Here is a 16,016-nt window from a genome sequence, read left to right on the forward strand (position 1 = left end):
GAAGAGTGTTTCAGCCTATGTACAGGTTTCTTTGCAGCTGCATACAACATTTGGATTTTCAAAATGGATAAAATCTCAAATCTAGTGCAAGGCATTCTAGAAACATTGCCTCTATAGCTAATACCGGACACATTCATTCTTCATCGCGCATTCTTCTAAACTCCCGACCACATTTAATGCCAAGATGTTTATATTTATTTTTGATTAATACCTTTGTAATGCTTTTTGTGACGTGGATCATAATTACAATTACAGACTATCAGGTTGCGTGATCCTCGTAATCTTACGTGGAAAATACAACTAATGGGACGCATTCATTTCTTTCACTAGCAAATGCGAGTGAACTGCTGGCACTTTAGAGCCCATTGAATGTCCACACCGTACATGTCTGTGTGTTGCAGCTCGATGTTAAATTTACTCAGTGGATTTATTTTTTATTAAAATGTTGTTTTTTTAATCCCCCCAAAAAAAAAAAAAATCAGGCCCTATTCATTTCTGCGTACTTTTAACTCGGATCTCGTGCCTGCATACACGGACCGTGAATTGACACATTCGAGTATCTGTGTCAGGTCTGGCTCTGGGCGCCCTCGTAGACCGTAGTGATGTAAAGAGCTTCCAACATTCAGTCCGGTGATATTGTCTTATCTCACCTTCCCATACTGGACAGAATGAGGTTATGGTTTGAAAAGTATGCCCTGTATCAACTCAATGGTCGGATTACAGGGCTGAAGAGGGTCGTATTCTGCGAAGACGTGGCACACATTCTCCCTACCCGCTTCAGTGCCCTTTGCCACTATACCAAATATCCTGGAGGGGGAAAAAAAAAGAATCAAAGTTGGATATTAGCCTACATTGTTGTTAGCTTTCATTCACAAATTATACCTATTATAATGTGGGCAAATGCATGCTGAAGCGATCTAATAATGAAGAACATTACCTTGCTGGTTTGGAACTCTTGTGCCACCTGTGAAGATAAAAAGTGGTTCAATTTAGAGATGAAAACGATGTTTAAAAACGGGGAGAGAAACAGTCCATTCAGAGTGGACTTTAATTTCTGATTTGTAGGCCCCATGTTTTTCCTGACCACATGACCTTACCAGGAAAAACTCGGGGGCCCTGAAACACAAGCTTTTGAAAGAATCAACTCACAGTCTCTTGTCTGGATCTTCACCACTGTAGCTGAGCATGTGTGCAGGGTAATGACGTCTGAAGAAGAGTCTAGTGGGAACACACACATTCATCAGGTTTCATTTCATCAAGAAAGGTCCATCATCAGCTGTAGAGTCACCGAACAACTCAAAAGAAAATGTCATTCAGAAAAAAAAACACCATATTTTTCTTACTTTCTCTGGATGTCTGTCAAGGTGACACCTTTGGGTGACACCTTCAGGTTGACTATGGTGGGTGTGATGGTGCCCTGGTCCATCGTGAAGGTGGAGGACACAGCCTTTTGTACAGCACACGGCCCTGTCAACATCTCAGTGGGGATTGCACTCAGGTAGAGGAAATTGCAAGCTAGGGAGAAGACAGGGAAGATCATGAATTCATTTGAGAGAAGAGAAACCAGTGTGGTGCTTTTTTTTTAAATCACAGCTGTCTACTGCGGCATGCAGGACAGGGGGACAACCACTACATCGTACTGCAGATTTCTACACTTACCAGTCATTCCCTAAATATTATAGGAGTCCAAATGCTGTGTGTAATGTAACCTACTATGACTGTTTATAATGTAGCATAATTGATTGAATGCAAGAAGTTGCTGTTGCAGCGTGTGTTGCACTCATACAGCGCTGTATAAAATCTGTCCACGTTAAGCAGATTCCTAATTAATAAGCAGGCGATAAGTTGTTGTATGGGCGGCAATGAGAGTGTTGAATTTAGCCAAGATAAACATAAATTGCTATTTTGATACGTGAGGCTTATTTGATCTAATATACGTTTCATCATGTTTAGGTTGTTGATATAACTGATATAACTGTTATTCACGTGACATCCTGGCAACTTTGAGAAAACGTTCTATCGGTGTTGTCCCCGTTGAAATTCAAGACAGTATGCATATTATTAGGCTTGAATAGAATCGTACTCTCCATTGAACACAGGCGGGTGACGTCAACACCCCTCATCGAATATTAAAAATATTTTTTTAATAACTAAATATATCCACCAATCCAAATAGAAGAATATGTGGAACCTTTACAGCGCGCCATTCCGCTCTGTGGACAACGAATCAAATTGCCGAGACGAATACATAGGTATTTCGTCAATATCCAAATCTCTGGCTTTATCAAGAATACTGTGATGATCCAGATACTTGGCAGGAGTCACGAGGGGTCAGGTGATCACCTCACCTTTGAGCTTTGTTGGCATGCACCGCTTTGGAATCCCTAAAAAAACCTGCCACTTCGATTTAAGTGGCTTTTTGTAGCAGGTTAGGATAGCATTTTCGCTAACCTAATTCTCCAAACCAACTACACACAAGTAGTAGCTATATCAAAGTGGCGTGTTTTTAGGGAAACTCTACACGTCGTAGCTGAAGATACCGTTCGCTGACTTTGTACATATTTATAGATGTTCCAAAAGTATATTACGGGGAAACTAACTTATAGTTGAACTAACAAGTTCAAGATAACCAATGCAGCAGTTCACAGACAAAATGTGCAGTCAGAGTGCAGTATAACCGCAGTATGCTGCAATTCTTTCTGCTAAAATACCAGTCAACTGCATTTAATCTACTTTTACTGCTGTATCAAAACTGCAATATTTTTTTGTAAGGCCAAGTTTACTCAGGTTAGCCATTAAACAGATAATTAGCTAATATTACAATGAAATGCTGGCTACAATAGCTAGCTAGCTTGGAATACTTCTTTAGCCAGTCACCATTAAGGCCTACCAAACATGAAATAAATATGATGTTGATGCAGAAGAGGCAGAATAGTAGAAAGAATAGTAGAAAGCTAGCTGATTGGCGAATTGATACCACAACTCAGCAACCTAATGATGAACGATGGGTGCACAATTCTCACCTGTCTTGGTCTTGTCTTCTGGTGCTGATCTGTCATTTGTTTCCTCCTGTCCTTTGTTCAGATCTGTAGACCAAACAGATGTAGTTGAAGTCGGAAGTTTACATACACCTTAGCCAAATACATTTAAACTCAGTTTTTCACAATTCATGACATTTAACCCTAGTAAAAACTACCTGTCTTAGGTCAGTTGGGATCACCACTTTATTTTAAGAATGTGAAATGTCAGAATAATTGTAGAGAGAATTGTTTATTTCAGCTTTTATTTCTTTCATCACATTACCAGTGGGTCAGAAGTTTACATACACTCTATTAGTATTTGGTAGCATTGCCTTTGAATTGTTTAGCATGGGTCAAGCATGGGTCAAGCTTCCCACAATAAGTTGGGTGAATTTTGGCCCATTCCTCCTGACAGAGCTGGTGTAACCGAGTCAGGTTTGTAGGCCTCCTTGCTCGCACACGCTTTTTCAGTTCTGCCCACAAATGTTCTATAGGCTTGAGGTCAGGGCTTTGTGATGGCCACTCCAATACCTTGACTTTGTTGTCCTTAAGCCATTTTGCCACAACTTTGGAAGTATGCTTGGAGTCATTATCCATTTGGAAGACCCATTTGTGACCAAGCTTTAACTTCCTGACTGATGTCTTGAGATTTTGCTTCAATATATCCACATAATTGTTCTTCTTCATGATGCCATCTATTTTGTGAAGTGCACCAGTCCCTCCTGAAGCAAAGCCCTCCCACAACATGATGCAGCCACCCCCATGCTTCATGGTTGGGATGGTGTTCTTCGGCTTGCAAGCCTCCCCCTTTTTCCTCCAAAAATAACAGTGATCATTATGGCCAAACAGTTCTATTTTTGTTTCATCAGACCAGAGGACATTTCTCCAAAAAGTACAATCCATGTGCAGTTGCAAACCCGTAGTCTGGCTTTAAGGCGGTTTTGGAGCTGTGGCTTCTTACTTGCTGAGCAGCCTTTCAGGTTATGTCGATATAGGACTTGTTTTACTGTGGATATAGATACTTTTGTACCCGTTTCCTCCAGCATCTTCACAAGGTTCTTTGCTGTTGTTCTGATATTGATTTGCACTTTTCACACCAAAGTACATTAATCTCTAGGAGACAGAACGAGTCTCCTTCCTGAGTGGTGTTACGGCTATGGTCCCATGGTGTTTATACTTGCGTACTATTGCGTACAGATGAATGTGGTACCTTCAGGCGTTTGGAAATTGCTTCCAAGGATGAACCAGACTTGTGGAGGTCTACAATTTATTTTCTGAGGTCTTGGCTGATTTCTTTTGATTTTCCCATGATGTCAAGCAAAGAGGCACTGAGTTTAAAGGTAGGTCTTGAAATACATCCACAGGTACACCTCCAATTGACTCAAATTATGTCAATTAGCCTATCAGAAGATTCTAAAGCCATGACGTAATTTTCTGGACAAGCTGTTTAAAGGCACAGTCAACTTAGTGTATGTAAACTTCTGACCCACTGGAAATGTGATACAGTGAATTATAAGTGAAGTAATCTGTCTGTAAGCAATTGTTGGAAAAATTACTTGTCATGCACAAAGCAGATGTCCTAACTGACTTGCCAAAACTATAGTTTGTTAACAAGACATTTGTGGAGTGGTTGAAAAACGAGTTTTAATGACTCCCAACCTAAGTGTATGTAAACGTCCGACTTCAACTGTACTATTTAATTGCCTGGTTTAGAAATGAAAATGTCGTCTTATATGTGGAATATGCTATTATTCACATCATCATAAAATGTATGTCAACATCATCTGTGTCTTGTTGCCTGGTTAGATTTAGGCTATTCGTTAAAGTATTATAGCATACCATGTGACTGGAGCAGAAGTTTGCAGGGTAGGGCATACGGAGTGACGGTGTGTTGGAAGACCAGGGCAGACAGACTACCTGCAAGGGGATTAAAAAAAACACAGTCCAGTTGTTTTAACATAGTGGTTGAATGTACATATCAAATGATAAAAGTATTCATGTTGTTTCAAGGAATGTCCACAAGGGGACGTGGGTGATCTTTCTGAGTCATGGCATTACATCTGTGCACCAGAGTAGCCTTGATGATCCAAGGCAACAACAAAGCAACCTCGACATCACAAATGTGTTTGAGATCGGCATAGATTGTCACAATCAGACTCAACTGTTGTTTTTCTGTGATTGTTGCGGTACAGCCAATATAAATCTCATCTTACTTTCATTCTTTCTTACAGGACAGGATAGAAGCCCACATCTCTCAAAGCCCTGAAATGAAAACGTCTCCATCCCTCTGCCTCCCAGTTTTCAGGACACAGACCAGACATGGCTGACTCAAGTCTTGTGATTCGTGCTTCTCCTAAACCAGGGTGTGGGCCTTTTGTCAAGACTGTTTACCATGAATGAGCAATCTGTCAAAGAAGTGTGGGATTGATAGATTGTCACACTATGAATGAACAAGTTGACGTAGCCCACTTCTTACCAAAGTACGGTTCATGTGAGGAGCCCTTGATACGGACGCCCTTGGCCGACGATTCGATGAGAAAGTGCCTCACGAGATCTGAGCTGCCCTCCGCTGCAATAAAGAAGCCAAGAGTCAGGAAAGAGACAAGGCAGACAGGCAGTGTAGTATTTAATGAAAACAAATCTGATATGACATATGACCGTTAGATAACATACGGACCGATGGCTTTGATTCTACTGTGATGATGCGGTGTTGTGTAATATTGATAATAGTTACTACTGATGTAAGAAGCCAGGATTTAATCTCTATAATAACATTCCGATAATCAAATGCTATTGAGTGTTTGCACTGCCACAGAGGTAGACATTATGAGTAATGAGCGGCCTCCGGTTGCACCACAGATTTCAGGGTCAAAACACAGACCGACAATCCCACTCAAGTTAGCAGCGGGGAGAGTTAGGTGAGACCTGTCAGGTCTTTTCAAGACACACTGGTGTTGATCCTGGCATTTAGTGTGCTTTAGTTGTGTGTACTCTGTTTATAGGACTGTGTGATGTGTGGTGGTGGTGGTGGTTCTGAGCAGCGGTGTTGTACTGAGAAGGACTTAAGGATCGTTTACCTGGTTGGCCAGTAGGGGATATGTTGACGGGCGCCTGGTCCACCTTCATAGCCAGCCCGAAGGAGCCTCTGAAGGACGTGCTGTCTCTCACCACGAAGGTCCCCGGCTCCTTATCTATCACTATGGCCTCAGCTACAATCACACAGGTACCGCAGATACAGATCAGATTGTGCAGGGCTATCCCCATAGTCACCATTGTTGTGCAGGGCTATCCCCATAGTCACCATTGTTGTGCAGGGCTATCCCCATAGTCACCATTGTTGTGCAGGGCTATCCCCATAGTCACCATTGTTGTGCAGGGCTATCCCCATAGTCAACATTGTTGTGCAGGGCTATCCCCATAGTCACCATTGTTGTGCAGGGCTATCCCCATAGTAACCATTGTTGTGCAGGGCTATCCCCATAGTCACCATTGTTGTGCAGGGCTATCCCCATAGTCACCATTGTTGTGCAGGGCTATCCCCATAGTCACCATTGTTGTGCAGGGCTATCCCCATAGTCAACATTGTTGTGCAGGGCTATCCCCATAGTCACCATTGTTGTGCAGGGCTATCCCCATAGTCACCATTGTTGTGCAGGGCTATCCCCATAGTAACCATTTTTGTGCAGGGCTATCCCCATAGTCACCATTGTTGTGCAGGGCTATCCCCATAGTAACCATTGTTGTGCAGGGCTGGCCCCATAGTCACCATTGTTGTGCAGGGCTATCCCCATAGTAACCATTGTTGTGCAGGGCTATCCCCATAGTAACCATTGTTGTGCAGGGCTATCCCCATAGTCACCATTGTTGTGCAGGGATATCCCCATAGTAACCATTGTTGTGCAGGGCTATCCCCATAGTAACCATTGTTGTGCAGGGCTATCCCCATAGTCACCATTTTTTGTCACTCTGTTGCAGACCGAGTATCAATAAAAATCATTCATTTTAGCCTAAGATCAGCTTTTGTTTTCTGTTTCAACCTAAATTTGCTTTGCGTCTTTGAAACGTAATTTAGAACATAAAATGCAACAGTTGCTGCCAAATATATTGGCTCCCCGTTTCTTCTCAAAACGCTTACCCTGAACTCTGTTGATGTGTGGGCGGAACCAGAACTGAGAGGTGTCCATGACAAACTTCATGGAGTGCTGGTTGCCTTGGAAATGGCCTTGCAAAGCTGAGGGACCATGAAAAGAAAATGCACATGCTTTTATTATTGTATACGCACAAACCTTTTCCCAGCAGAGAGCACTGGACTGAGATGTTAGATTTTAAACAGATTGGCGAGGATCATCATCATCAGGACTCACAGTGAGAGGGAGATGGCGAGGATGGCCTGACGCTGGGCCTCTGCTTGATCTGTATGTCTGGGACCATTGCCTCTGGAGGTGACTGGGGGCTGAGCTCCCGTTCTGGGGCTCCGTTGACCAACACCACTGGGATGTCTGTCAGTGAACCGGCCAGGGAGGCAGGGCTGCTGTGGATCCCCTGGAAGTGGCCGAGTGGTGATGGGCCGGTCGGCGAACGCTTGTTGGTGAACGGCCTGGTCGAGGACCTGGACACGTCGCTGTAGGAGCTGGACGTGCGGTAGAGGAGGAGAGACTCGGGGCTGTCGCCTTCACTGTCACTGAGCAAGGACTGATAGCTGTGGAAGAGAGATGAGTGGAAGAGAAGATGTTTACGGCACTGTGAAGTCCAGACAGAGGGTAGATTGAGCTTTCAAGTGTCAAATCTGTATCAGCACCAGTTAGTGTTGCGCTATGGAGTCATGATTGGTCTAACTTGTCATTCATTATCTTTGCATCAAACTCCGATATTAAAGTCATTTCCAAAAGCATGTATTTAACAGAGTGTGAAGGAGTCTGACCTGCCCATCATGTAACTGGTTTCTGAGCCGGGCGACGTGGAGACCATCGAGACGGCACTGTTCCTGTGAGAGTGTGACATGCGCAGGGTAACCGGGGATGAACACATGCCCGCCTCGCCTCCCTGCGTCGAGGGCAGCCGCCGGCGGACGACACTTCCACACGGCAGTGGGGGGCGAGAGGAGGCATCAGAGAACACCAGGGAGCCTTGGGGGCTGCACCTGGAGACAGAAGCAGAGGACGGTGGGATGGGAATGCTGCAGGAGGGGGAGACGGAGGTGGAGATGTGCCTTGGAGAACAGCCTCCGGCCACACAGCTGGAGACGTCTTCATCTGGAGAGAAGTCATCTGGAGAGGAGAGAGGGAGAACGCCAGAGGGAGTTGGTGCTAAATATCGAATGGATAAAGGGAATGAAAAGGGGGAATGAAAAACCTAATGGGTCGAGACAATATAAGAAATTGCAAATGTTGTGTCATCTGAGAGGAGAGAGGAAGAACAAACCCGAGAGAAGCGCGAGAACGGAATGTTCAGTGGCTTAACCAGGGAATCAGCTGAACTTCCCTATTCGGCGAGCAACGAGTCACACAACTCGTCAGATATTTTTCTTTTCTCCCGGTGTTTCTAACATACAGTCATTTACGAGAAGTGATCACACACATTTCAGGTTGGATGGTCTTAAACGTTTCCTTCCCCATAATATGAATGAGAAGTGTTGAAATGGTTGTTTTCCTGTGATCAACAATCATATCCACTGAGTGCCGTTACAGATCAAATGTATTGCCTTTTCAAGAGCCGCATACCCATACTCTACAGTCAGAGCAGATTGTGGAGACTTGTTTAATCTCATACGTGTACACACACAGACATCCCATTCCTTTCCCTTCTATGGCGTTGTCTGTATTAGATGGGTGTGGCTTTATTATGGCAATACTACACTGAGTATACCAGACATTAAAAACATCCTAGTATTGAGTTTCGCCCCCCTTTTGCCCTCAGAACAGCCTCAATTCGTTGGGGCATCGACTACAAGGCGTCGAACGCGTTCCACAGGGATGCTGGCCCATTATAACTTCGAATGCTTCCCACAGTTGTGTCAAGTTGGGTGGTGGGTCAATGGGTGGTGGGCCATTCTTAACCAGTGCCATCAATAAGGGATCATAGCTTTCACCTGGATTCACCTGGTCAGTCTATGTGTTGGAAAGAGCAGGCGTTCTTAATGTTTTGTACACTCAGTGTCTACCACACAAGTGTTTTCCCGGGAGGCTAAAAACAGCAGGTTGAAATTCCTCCACGTCGTGCAGGCTTTTACTTGTTCAAGTGAGTCCCAACCCAGCGTCTTCAAATACACCAAGCAAACACTGTGTTCCTGCTGTGAGGATGAGAATGCAGTAATTTGCCACGGAGAAGTTTCAACTTGTCCCCCCCCCCCCAAAAAAAAATGTTTTTTGTTTTATTGTTGACTGTATGATCTACCCGCTTGTCAGTAACGGCGGGAACCTATTGAAATAGATGAGTCTGTTGCCCCATGACACTGAGGTGAGCTGTCCTGTGGTCAGGGTGAGTGAGACTGTTATGTTGTGACTAGAGTTGACGTGGAACGGTGACTAGTACCAAGGGGGAGATCCGTTGATGAGTAGGTAGTAACAGTAACTCTATCCATCACAATTACTGTGACCCCGTTCAGTACATCCCACGCCATGTATTCTTTTGGTTTTCTAAGAATGAATACTTGTGTATGGAATTGTGCTCACTTCTGTTTTTCAGTTGTTCAGACCATGTCAGACAGTTACTGTCAAACAGGTTGACTGTATTTAAAGCACCAGTGCGTCTGCCTCAGATGTCCTGGGTGTGGTATGTTTTTTCTTTTGTCTGGGCAGTAACCCCAGACAAATGTACTCTATTTTGTAACATTATTAAACTGATGTGAAATTCTGGGTGGATTTGTACATATCCCCGGGCCATGGGCACATGAATGGGGCACAATGGAAGTTGTTATTCAAGGTTCTCAGGCTTGGTCTCCAGCCAACGTAGCTGCAGATGTTTCTAGCCATGTTTTACGACGGAAAAGTACCCTAGGTCTGAACCCTTTCGTTGACCAAGTTGGACATTTTGCAAGTTTCAAAACTGTTGAATTGGATGAGCGAAAGTAATTCTGTAGGCGTAGGCCTCCTGACAGATCTACGGAGAAATATTGATTAAAAAAATATATATATATGTATGTAGATAAACTACCGTTGAAATAAAGCATGTGAGTTTGTACTGTAGAAAATAAATAGGCCTATATTACAGCGATGAATCAATATTGGGCTTTATATGCCCTCTCACTCGTTGTCCTACCTGTGTGGAGGCTGCTGGACTGGGACCTCTTGTTGAAGTAGATGGGATCAAACGTGGGGTCCAGTTCCAGAATGAGCTGGTTCAGGTTATCTAGGGAGATGTCCAGGTCGTCCTGTTCACTGCAACTCCCGATGGGGTCCATCATGGCGCTCGGACTGCACCCCAGAGCTACCTCACGAGCAGAGTCCAGGCAGGTACTCTGACCCACCCTCAGAATGTGATTGGGTATTATGTGGGACATGGCTCCAGCTATAGGCATCACGTAAATCTCTGAAACAGACACACCAGTGGGATTAACTCACTTATATATCTTTTGCTGTAAATATCATCCTTAGTATATCTTGTGTAAATTCATCCGGTGCGTACATAGTACCAGTCAGACATTTGGACACACCTACTCATTCAAGGGTTTTCCTTTATTTTCACTATTTTCTATACATTGTATAATAACAGTGAAGACATCAAAAACTACTGAAAAAACACACATGGAATCATGTAGTAACCAAAAAAGTGTTAAACAAATCAGAATATAATTTACATTTGAGATTCTTCAAAGTAGACGCCCTTTGCCTTGACAGATTTGCACACTTGGCATTCTCTCAACCAGATTCACCTGGAATGCTTTTCCAACTGTCTTGAAGGAGTTCTCACATATGCTGAGCACTTCTTGGCTGCTTTTCCTTCACTCTGGGGTCCAACTCATCCCAAACCATCTCAATTGGCCCAAGCAAGTCTCTTCTTATTATTGGTGTTCTTTAGTAGTGCTTTCTTTGCAGCAATTCAACCATGAAGGCCTTATTCATGCAGTCTCCTCTGAACAGTCAATGTTGTGATGTGTCTGTTACTTAAACTGTTACTATGAAGAATTTATTTGGGCTGCAATCTGTGGTGCAGTTAACTCTAATGAACCTATCCTCTGTAAAGCTAAGTATGGGTCTTCCTTTCCTGTGGCGGTACTCATGAGAGCCAGTTTCATCATAGCACTTGATGTTTTTTGCGACAGCACTTGACTGACCTTCATGTCTTAAAGTAATGATGGACTGTCGTTTCTCTTTGCTTATTTGAGCTGTTCTTGACAAAATATGGACATGGTATTTTGCCAATATGGCTATCTTCTGTATACCACCCCTAGCATGTCACAGCACAACTGATTGGCTGAAACACATTAAGAAGGAAAGAAATTCCTCAAATTAAGGCAGACCTGTTAATTGAAATGCATTCCAGCTGGTTGAGAGAATGCCAAGAGTGTGCATAGCTGTCATCAAGGCAAAAGGGTTGCTATTTGAAGAATCTCAAATAGAAAATATATTCTGATTTGTTTAACACTTTTTTTGTTTTCATATGTGTTATTTCATAGTTTTGATGTCTTCACCATTGTATAAAATAGTTTTTTTTAAATAAAGAAAAACCCTGGATTGAGTAAGTGTGACTTTTAAACTGGTACTGTACATAGATGGAATTTGGAATACTGTTACAGTGCTTTTGGGGTTGTTAATTGGATTTGTTCAATTGGATTTGTTCCCACGTCCCATATTAAACTTTATTAAAATTTGATTTAATTAGCACGGGCGAGATTGCTAACATTGGTGTGTCAATGGGATGAATGGAAGTTATTGCACTGTGTCCAAACTGACCTACATAGGACAGCTGTACCTACCCTACACTTGACCCTGCTACTGTACAAGATATATTTACACTTTGCTAAAATGCACATGTATGTATACAAATCTACATTACAGATAAAAATGTTAAGAAACCCAGAGGGGAAAAGTTATTAAAACTGTCTGGTTGTAAGGAACGGAATTTCAACCAGAGTTGCCGACTAAGAGAAAGCTTTTGCAATTCAACAGAACCCAAGTGGAAGGCTCAGCACTAAAAGTCCAGGTGTGGTACAGTAGATGATTTACACGTTTGTTTTAGGATTCACATCATATTGCTTTTTTTCATTGGACTCGCACACGTGGTTATCTTGTGTCAAATCAATTCAAATATCACTCTTCCACATTGTGTGATCTCCACCCAGCGGTTCCCAGCCTCAATAGACTTTCAGCTGTCCCGTGAACTACAAGAACCCTCCACAAACGTTCATTGTATTGTTGATAGCATTGTCAACAAAGGTCAACTCTTTTGTGAACCCAGTGAAAAGAGCTACATCTAAATATGAGTAATAATTATATGAGACCTGTTTACTGTTGGCTGAACAGCTACTGGCGATTAACAGATACTTATATCCTTCTCTTCAGGTTTTCTGCCTACCAGTTGCTTATCAATACTGTTGTTAATTAGCATCACACATGCAAGAGTATAGGTAAGGGCCATAGTCATTCTGAAACTGACATGTTTGACCTAGAAGTATGATGTAATCTCTTGTGAAAGTGAAAGGTTTGCTTGCAGTGATAGTTGAGGAGATAAAGGAAGCAGTCAGAGGAAGGGTGTGTAGTGTGTCAGAGGGAGATCATAGACTCTACCCCCCTCCTCCCCCTCGTCTCAGACAGGGCAAGGCACCCAGTGAGTCACAGGGCCAGAGGGAGTCGCCATGACAACGCAACCCTTGTTGTCCCCCCCAACATTTCCATTGCTGATACAGCAATCAGAGACCATACGTTTTCTATCCTGATTTACCAATGGTAAATAAGGCAATTAAAAGATGTGCAGATGTCACATCTAAGAACTGCTTCCTATTTTATTTACCCTTTATTTAACTAGGCAAATCGGTTGAGAACAAATTTTTATTTACAATGACGGCCTACCCCGGCCAAACCCTCCCCTAACGACGCCGGGCCAGTTGTGCGCCGCCCCATGGGACTCCTGATCACGACCAGTTGTGATGGGATCGAACCAGGGTCTGTAGTGAGGCCTCTAGCACTAAGATGCAGTGCCTTAGACCCCTGCTCCACTCAGGAGGCCTTATAAAGACCCCCTTTAGTGTTGCTGTAGTGTACTGTAGCCTACTATTTCCACATTGCAGACAGAGTGAGGAAAGTTGATGCTTGAGGCTCTCCGTTATGTGACACACTTCAAAAACATTCTATCAGCCTTAGAGGCAACACATACTGTAGTTGCAGTAGCATGAGGTTGCAGCATTAGATTGCGACCCTGCGAAGGACCTCCAATCTCCATGTGTTTGTGCAGGTAGCTTGTGCATGAGGTCCCAACCCACCTTCACCACGATACACGTAATACTTATAAGAATAATAGATATACACTACCGTTCAAAAGTTTGGGGTCACGTAGAAATGTCCTTGTTTAAAAAAAATATTTTTTTAAATGTCCATTAAAATAACATCAAATTGATCAGAAAAATCCCTACTTTAACATTTGTAAAGACACAATTATCTATCCTTGATTAACGTTTTTTGATACTTGCTTGCATAAATCTTTTTTTTCTCCAAAGTGTAACAGCAGAATTATAAGTAAACACAGTATACATATTCTAATTAAATGCATTCTTAATCTCCCTCCGTCCCATTTATGAGATCCTGTAATACTGAAATATAGTTGAGGTATCTTACCTGTTTTTGTTGTTCTCTTGTTCTCAATGTGTAAAGAAAGGGGTTGTTTATGTCCCTGAGGTTTCAAAGTAAATGAATCCAGGAGTAGAATGCTTTTTATTGATAGCTCCCGAGCCCTCCTACTGTCATCCAGTCAGCCCACTGTGTCACACGCCCTTGCTTGCAGCTCTAACATTCTGGGTTAGGTCGGATGATGTCATCAACGTGGTAAGCACATAGAGTTGTAGGATATTCATTTGAGCCAGTAACAGGAAATAGGAATTATATATAATAAATTCATGGCAATTTGGAATACATTTGTATTTTTACAGACATCTGTAACTAGAATGAGTGAAATTGAAAGGAGGGGTAGTGTTCTAGAGAACACAGTCGTGAAGAGGGCACGAGTCTAACCCCTGTCTTATATTTTCCACTCAGAAAGGATGTAAAGGGATAAACCCTTTCGTACAAACAATAGCCTATTGTCATTTGCTATTCTGGGGAAGTGACCTCGCCAAGGTCCGTTTTGAAACGAGTAGGTGAATGAAACGATGTCTGGCAATGTCTGACTTTTGCTAATCTCCTCTGCAACCCCATAGTTTGAGTGTAAACCATTTATTAACCGTGCCATGTGATGTTCTTTTGTCCCGTGGAAGCCTTCAAGGTCACACTTTATTTGGAGAGTCTGGATAGTCCATCTGTAGATGCTCTACAGATGGTCATACTATCAACAAACTATCTGTTGATAAGCAACTGCTTGCTAAGGTTATGGTTAGGTTTAAAATAAGGGTTAGGGCAACGATTCCCCAACTCGGTCCTGGGGACCCCAAGGGGTGCACGTTTTGGTTTTTGCCATAACACTACACAGCTGATTCAAATTATCAAAGCTTGATGATTAGTTGATTATTTGAATCAGCTGTGTAGTTCAATGGCAAAAACCAAAATGTGCACCTATTGGGGTCCACAGGACCGAGTTGGGGAAACCCTGGGTTAGGGTAAAGGTTAAGCTTAGGGTTAGGGTTAGGGTTAGGGTTAGTAGATAGTTAGCTGAAATGTTACTGATGGGTTTGTAGAGCATCTACAGATGGACTATACAAATAAAGACTTACAGGCTTCAAATACCCATATTGAAGCAAGGTATTGTAAATTGGTGGAAATCTAACATACCAAATAGCCTAGAAGTAGGGTTCCCACATGAAAAAATACTTCAGTTTACTATAGAATACTACAGTACTTACTATAGAATTCTATAGTAAACTGCAGTATACTGTTAATCAGTTCAGTGCCTAAATTCAACACACCTGGTCTTCCAGGTCAGTTAAACCGAAAACATGAAGTGCCTGTGGCCCTCCAGGACCAGGGTTGTCTACCCCTGCTGTAGAATATTATACCACACTGTAGAATCCCTCGATCACGTGTAGTACTTACTATAGAACAGGGCTGTCCAACCGTCTTCCTGTAGATCTACCGTCCTGTGGGTTTTCAGTCCAACCCTAATTTAACACACCTGATTCTACTTATCAGCTGCTCAACAAGACCTTAACTAGCTGAATCAGATACGCTAAATTAGGGCTGGACTGAAAACCTACAGGACGGTAGATCTCCGGGAAGAGGGTTGGGCAGCCCTGCTATAGAATGTTGTAATATACTGTAGAATACTATAGTAAATACCAGAGGTGTGGACTCAAGACTCGAGTCACAAATAGGATGGCTTGCAACTCGACCTTGACTTTAACGCCAATGACTTGAGCCTTATGACTCGACCTGACTTGATACCCTCCCCAAGCCCAAATATTTAAAAAATGAAGCTTTAAAAAAAAAGGTGTGCAGCCCATCAACTCTTCATTTCACATATTATAGTTTCAATCGTACAGCAGCTGGTTGCCTAAATCCTGCCTGATGTTGCTGCTGTTCCTTAAACCATTGGCCTATGTTAGTCTACTGTAACCACACAGAGACTGTGTGTGTGTGTGTGTGTTAAGGTTGGCCGATTGTGTACAAGCCTACATCGCCTGATTGCGCCCCATAGCCATCCTCGATAGTCGATCACTATTTGGGGGGGGGGGGGTCTTTCTCATGGCTACCCATGTATTTCCATGGAAATATAACGTTTATTAGTAAAGTAATAAATACAGAGATATTTTTAAAAGCATTCATGATTTGCATAAATGTAATATACTAACTATTACTCTTGTTAAAAATATGAAATGGTATTACATTTGGTGAAGAGCACATTATGACTTGTTTA

General features: G+C 42.7%; 1 protein-coding gene across 1 annotated transcript; it reads right to left on the reverse strand.

Annotated features, from left to right (window-relative positions):
• Positions 1-464: 464 nt before the first annotated feature.
• LOC118364907 (tensin-4-like) lies at positions 465-13,922 on the reverse strand. Its single transcript, XM_035746721.2, has 13 exons — positions 13,790-13,922; positions 10,278-10,547; positions 7,942-8,287; positions 7,385-7,719; positions 7,156-7,251; positions 6,098-6,229; positions 5,497-5,589; positions 4,860-4,937; positions 3,024-3,086; positions 1,344-1,515; positions 1,150-1,218; positions 938-964; positions 465-807 (listed from the first exon to the last, which is right to left on the reverse strand). The coding sequence occupies exons 2-13, from the start codon at positions 10,534-10,536 to the stop codon at positions 675-677; spliced, it is 1,803 nt and encodes a 600-aa protein (XP_035602614.1). The 5' UTR covers positions 10,537-10,547; positions 13,790-13,922; the 3' UTR covers positions 465-674.
• Positions 13,923-16,016: the final 2,094 nt, after the last annotated feature.

This window comes from Oncorhynchus keta, chromosome 32 (assembly GCF_023373465.1).
Source record: "Oncorhynchus keta strain PuntledgeMale-10-30-2019 chromosome 32, Oket_V2, whole genome shotgun sequence".
Taxonomy (NCBI): Eukaryota; Metazoa; Chordata; class Actinopteri; order Salmoniformes; family Salmonidae; genus Oncorhynchus; species Oncorhynchus keta.

What these genes read in the sequence shown, in the direction of transcription:
- LOC118364907 (XM_035746721.2), bottom strand. Translation starts at nt 10,536, where the DNA reads ATGCCTATAGCTGGAGCCATGTCCCACATAATACCCAATCACATTCTG. An exon ending in ATCCCCTACTGGCCAACCAG is followed by an intron (nt 5,590 to 6,097) that starts GTAAACGATCCT and finishes TCTTTATTGCAG; the next exon opens with CGGAGGGCAGCTCAGATCTC. An exon ending in ACTTCTGCTCCAGTCACATG is followed by an intron (nt 3,087 to 4,859) that starts GTATGCTATAAT and finishes TTTGGTCTACAG; the next exon opens with ATCTGAACAAAGGACAGGAG.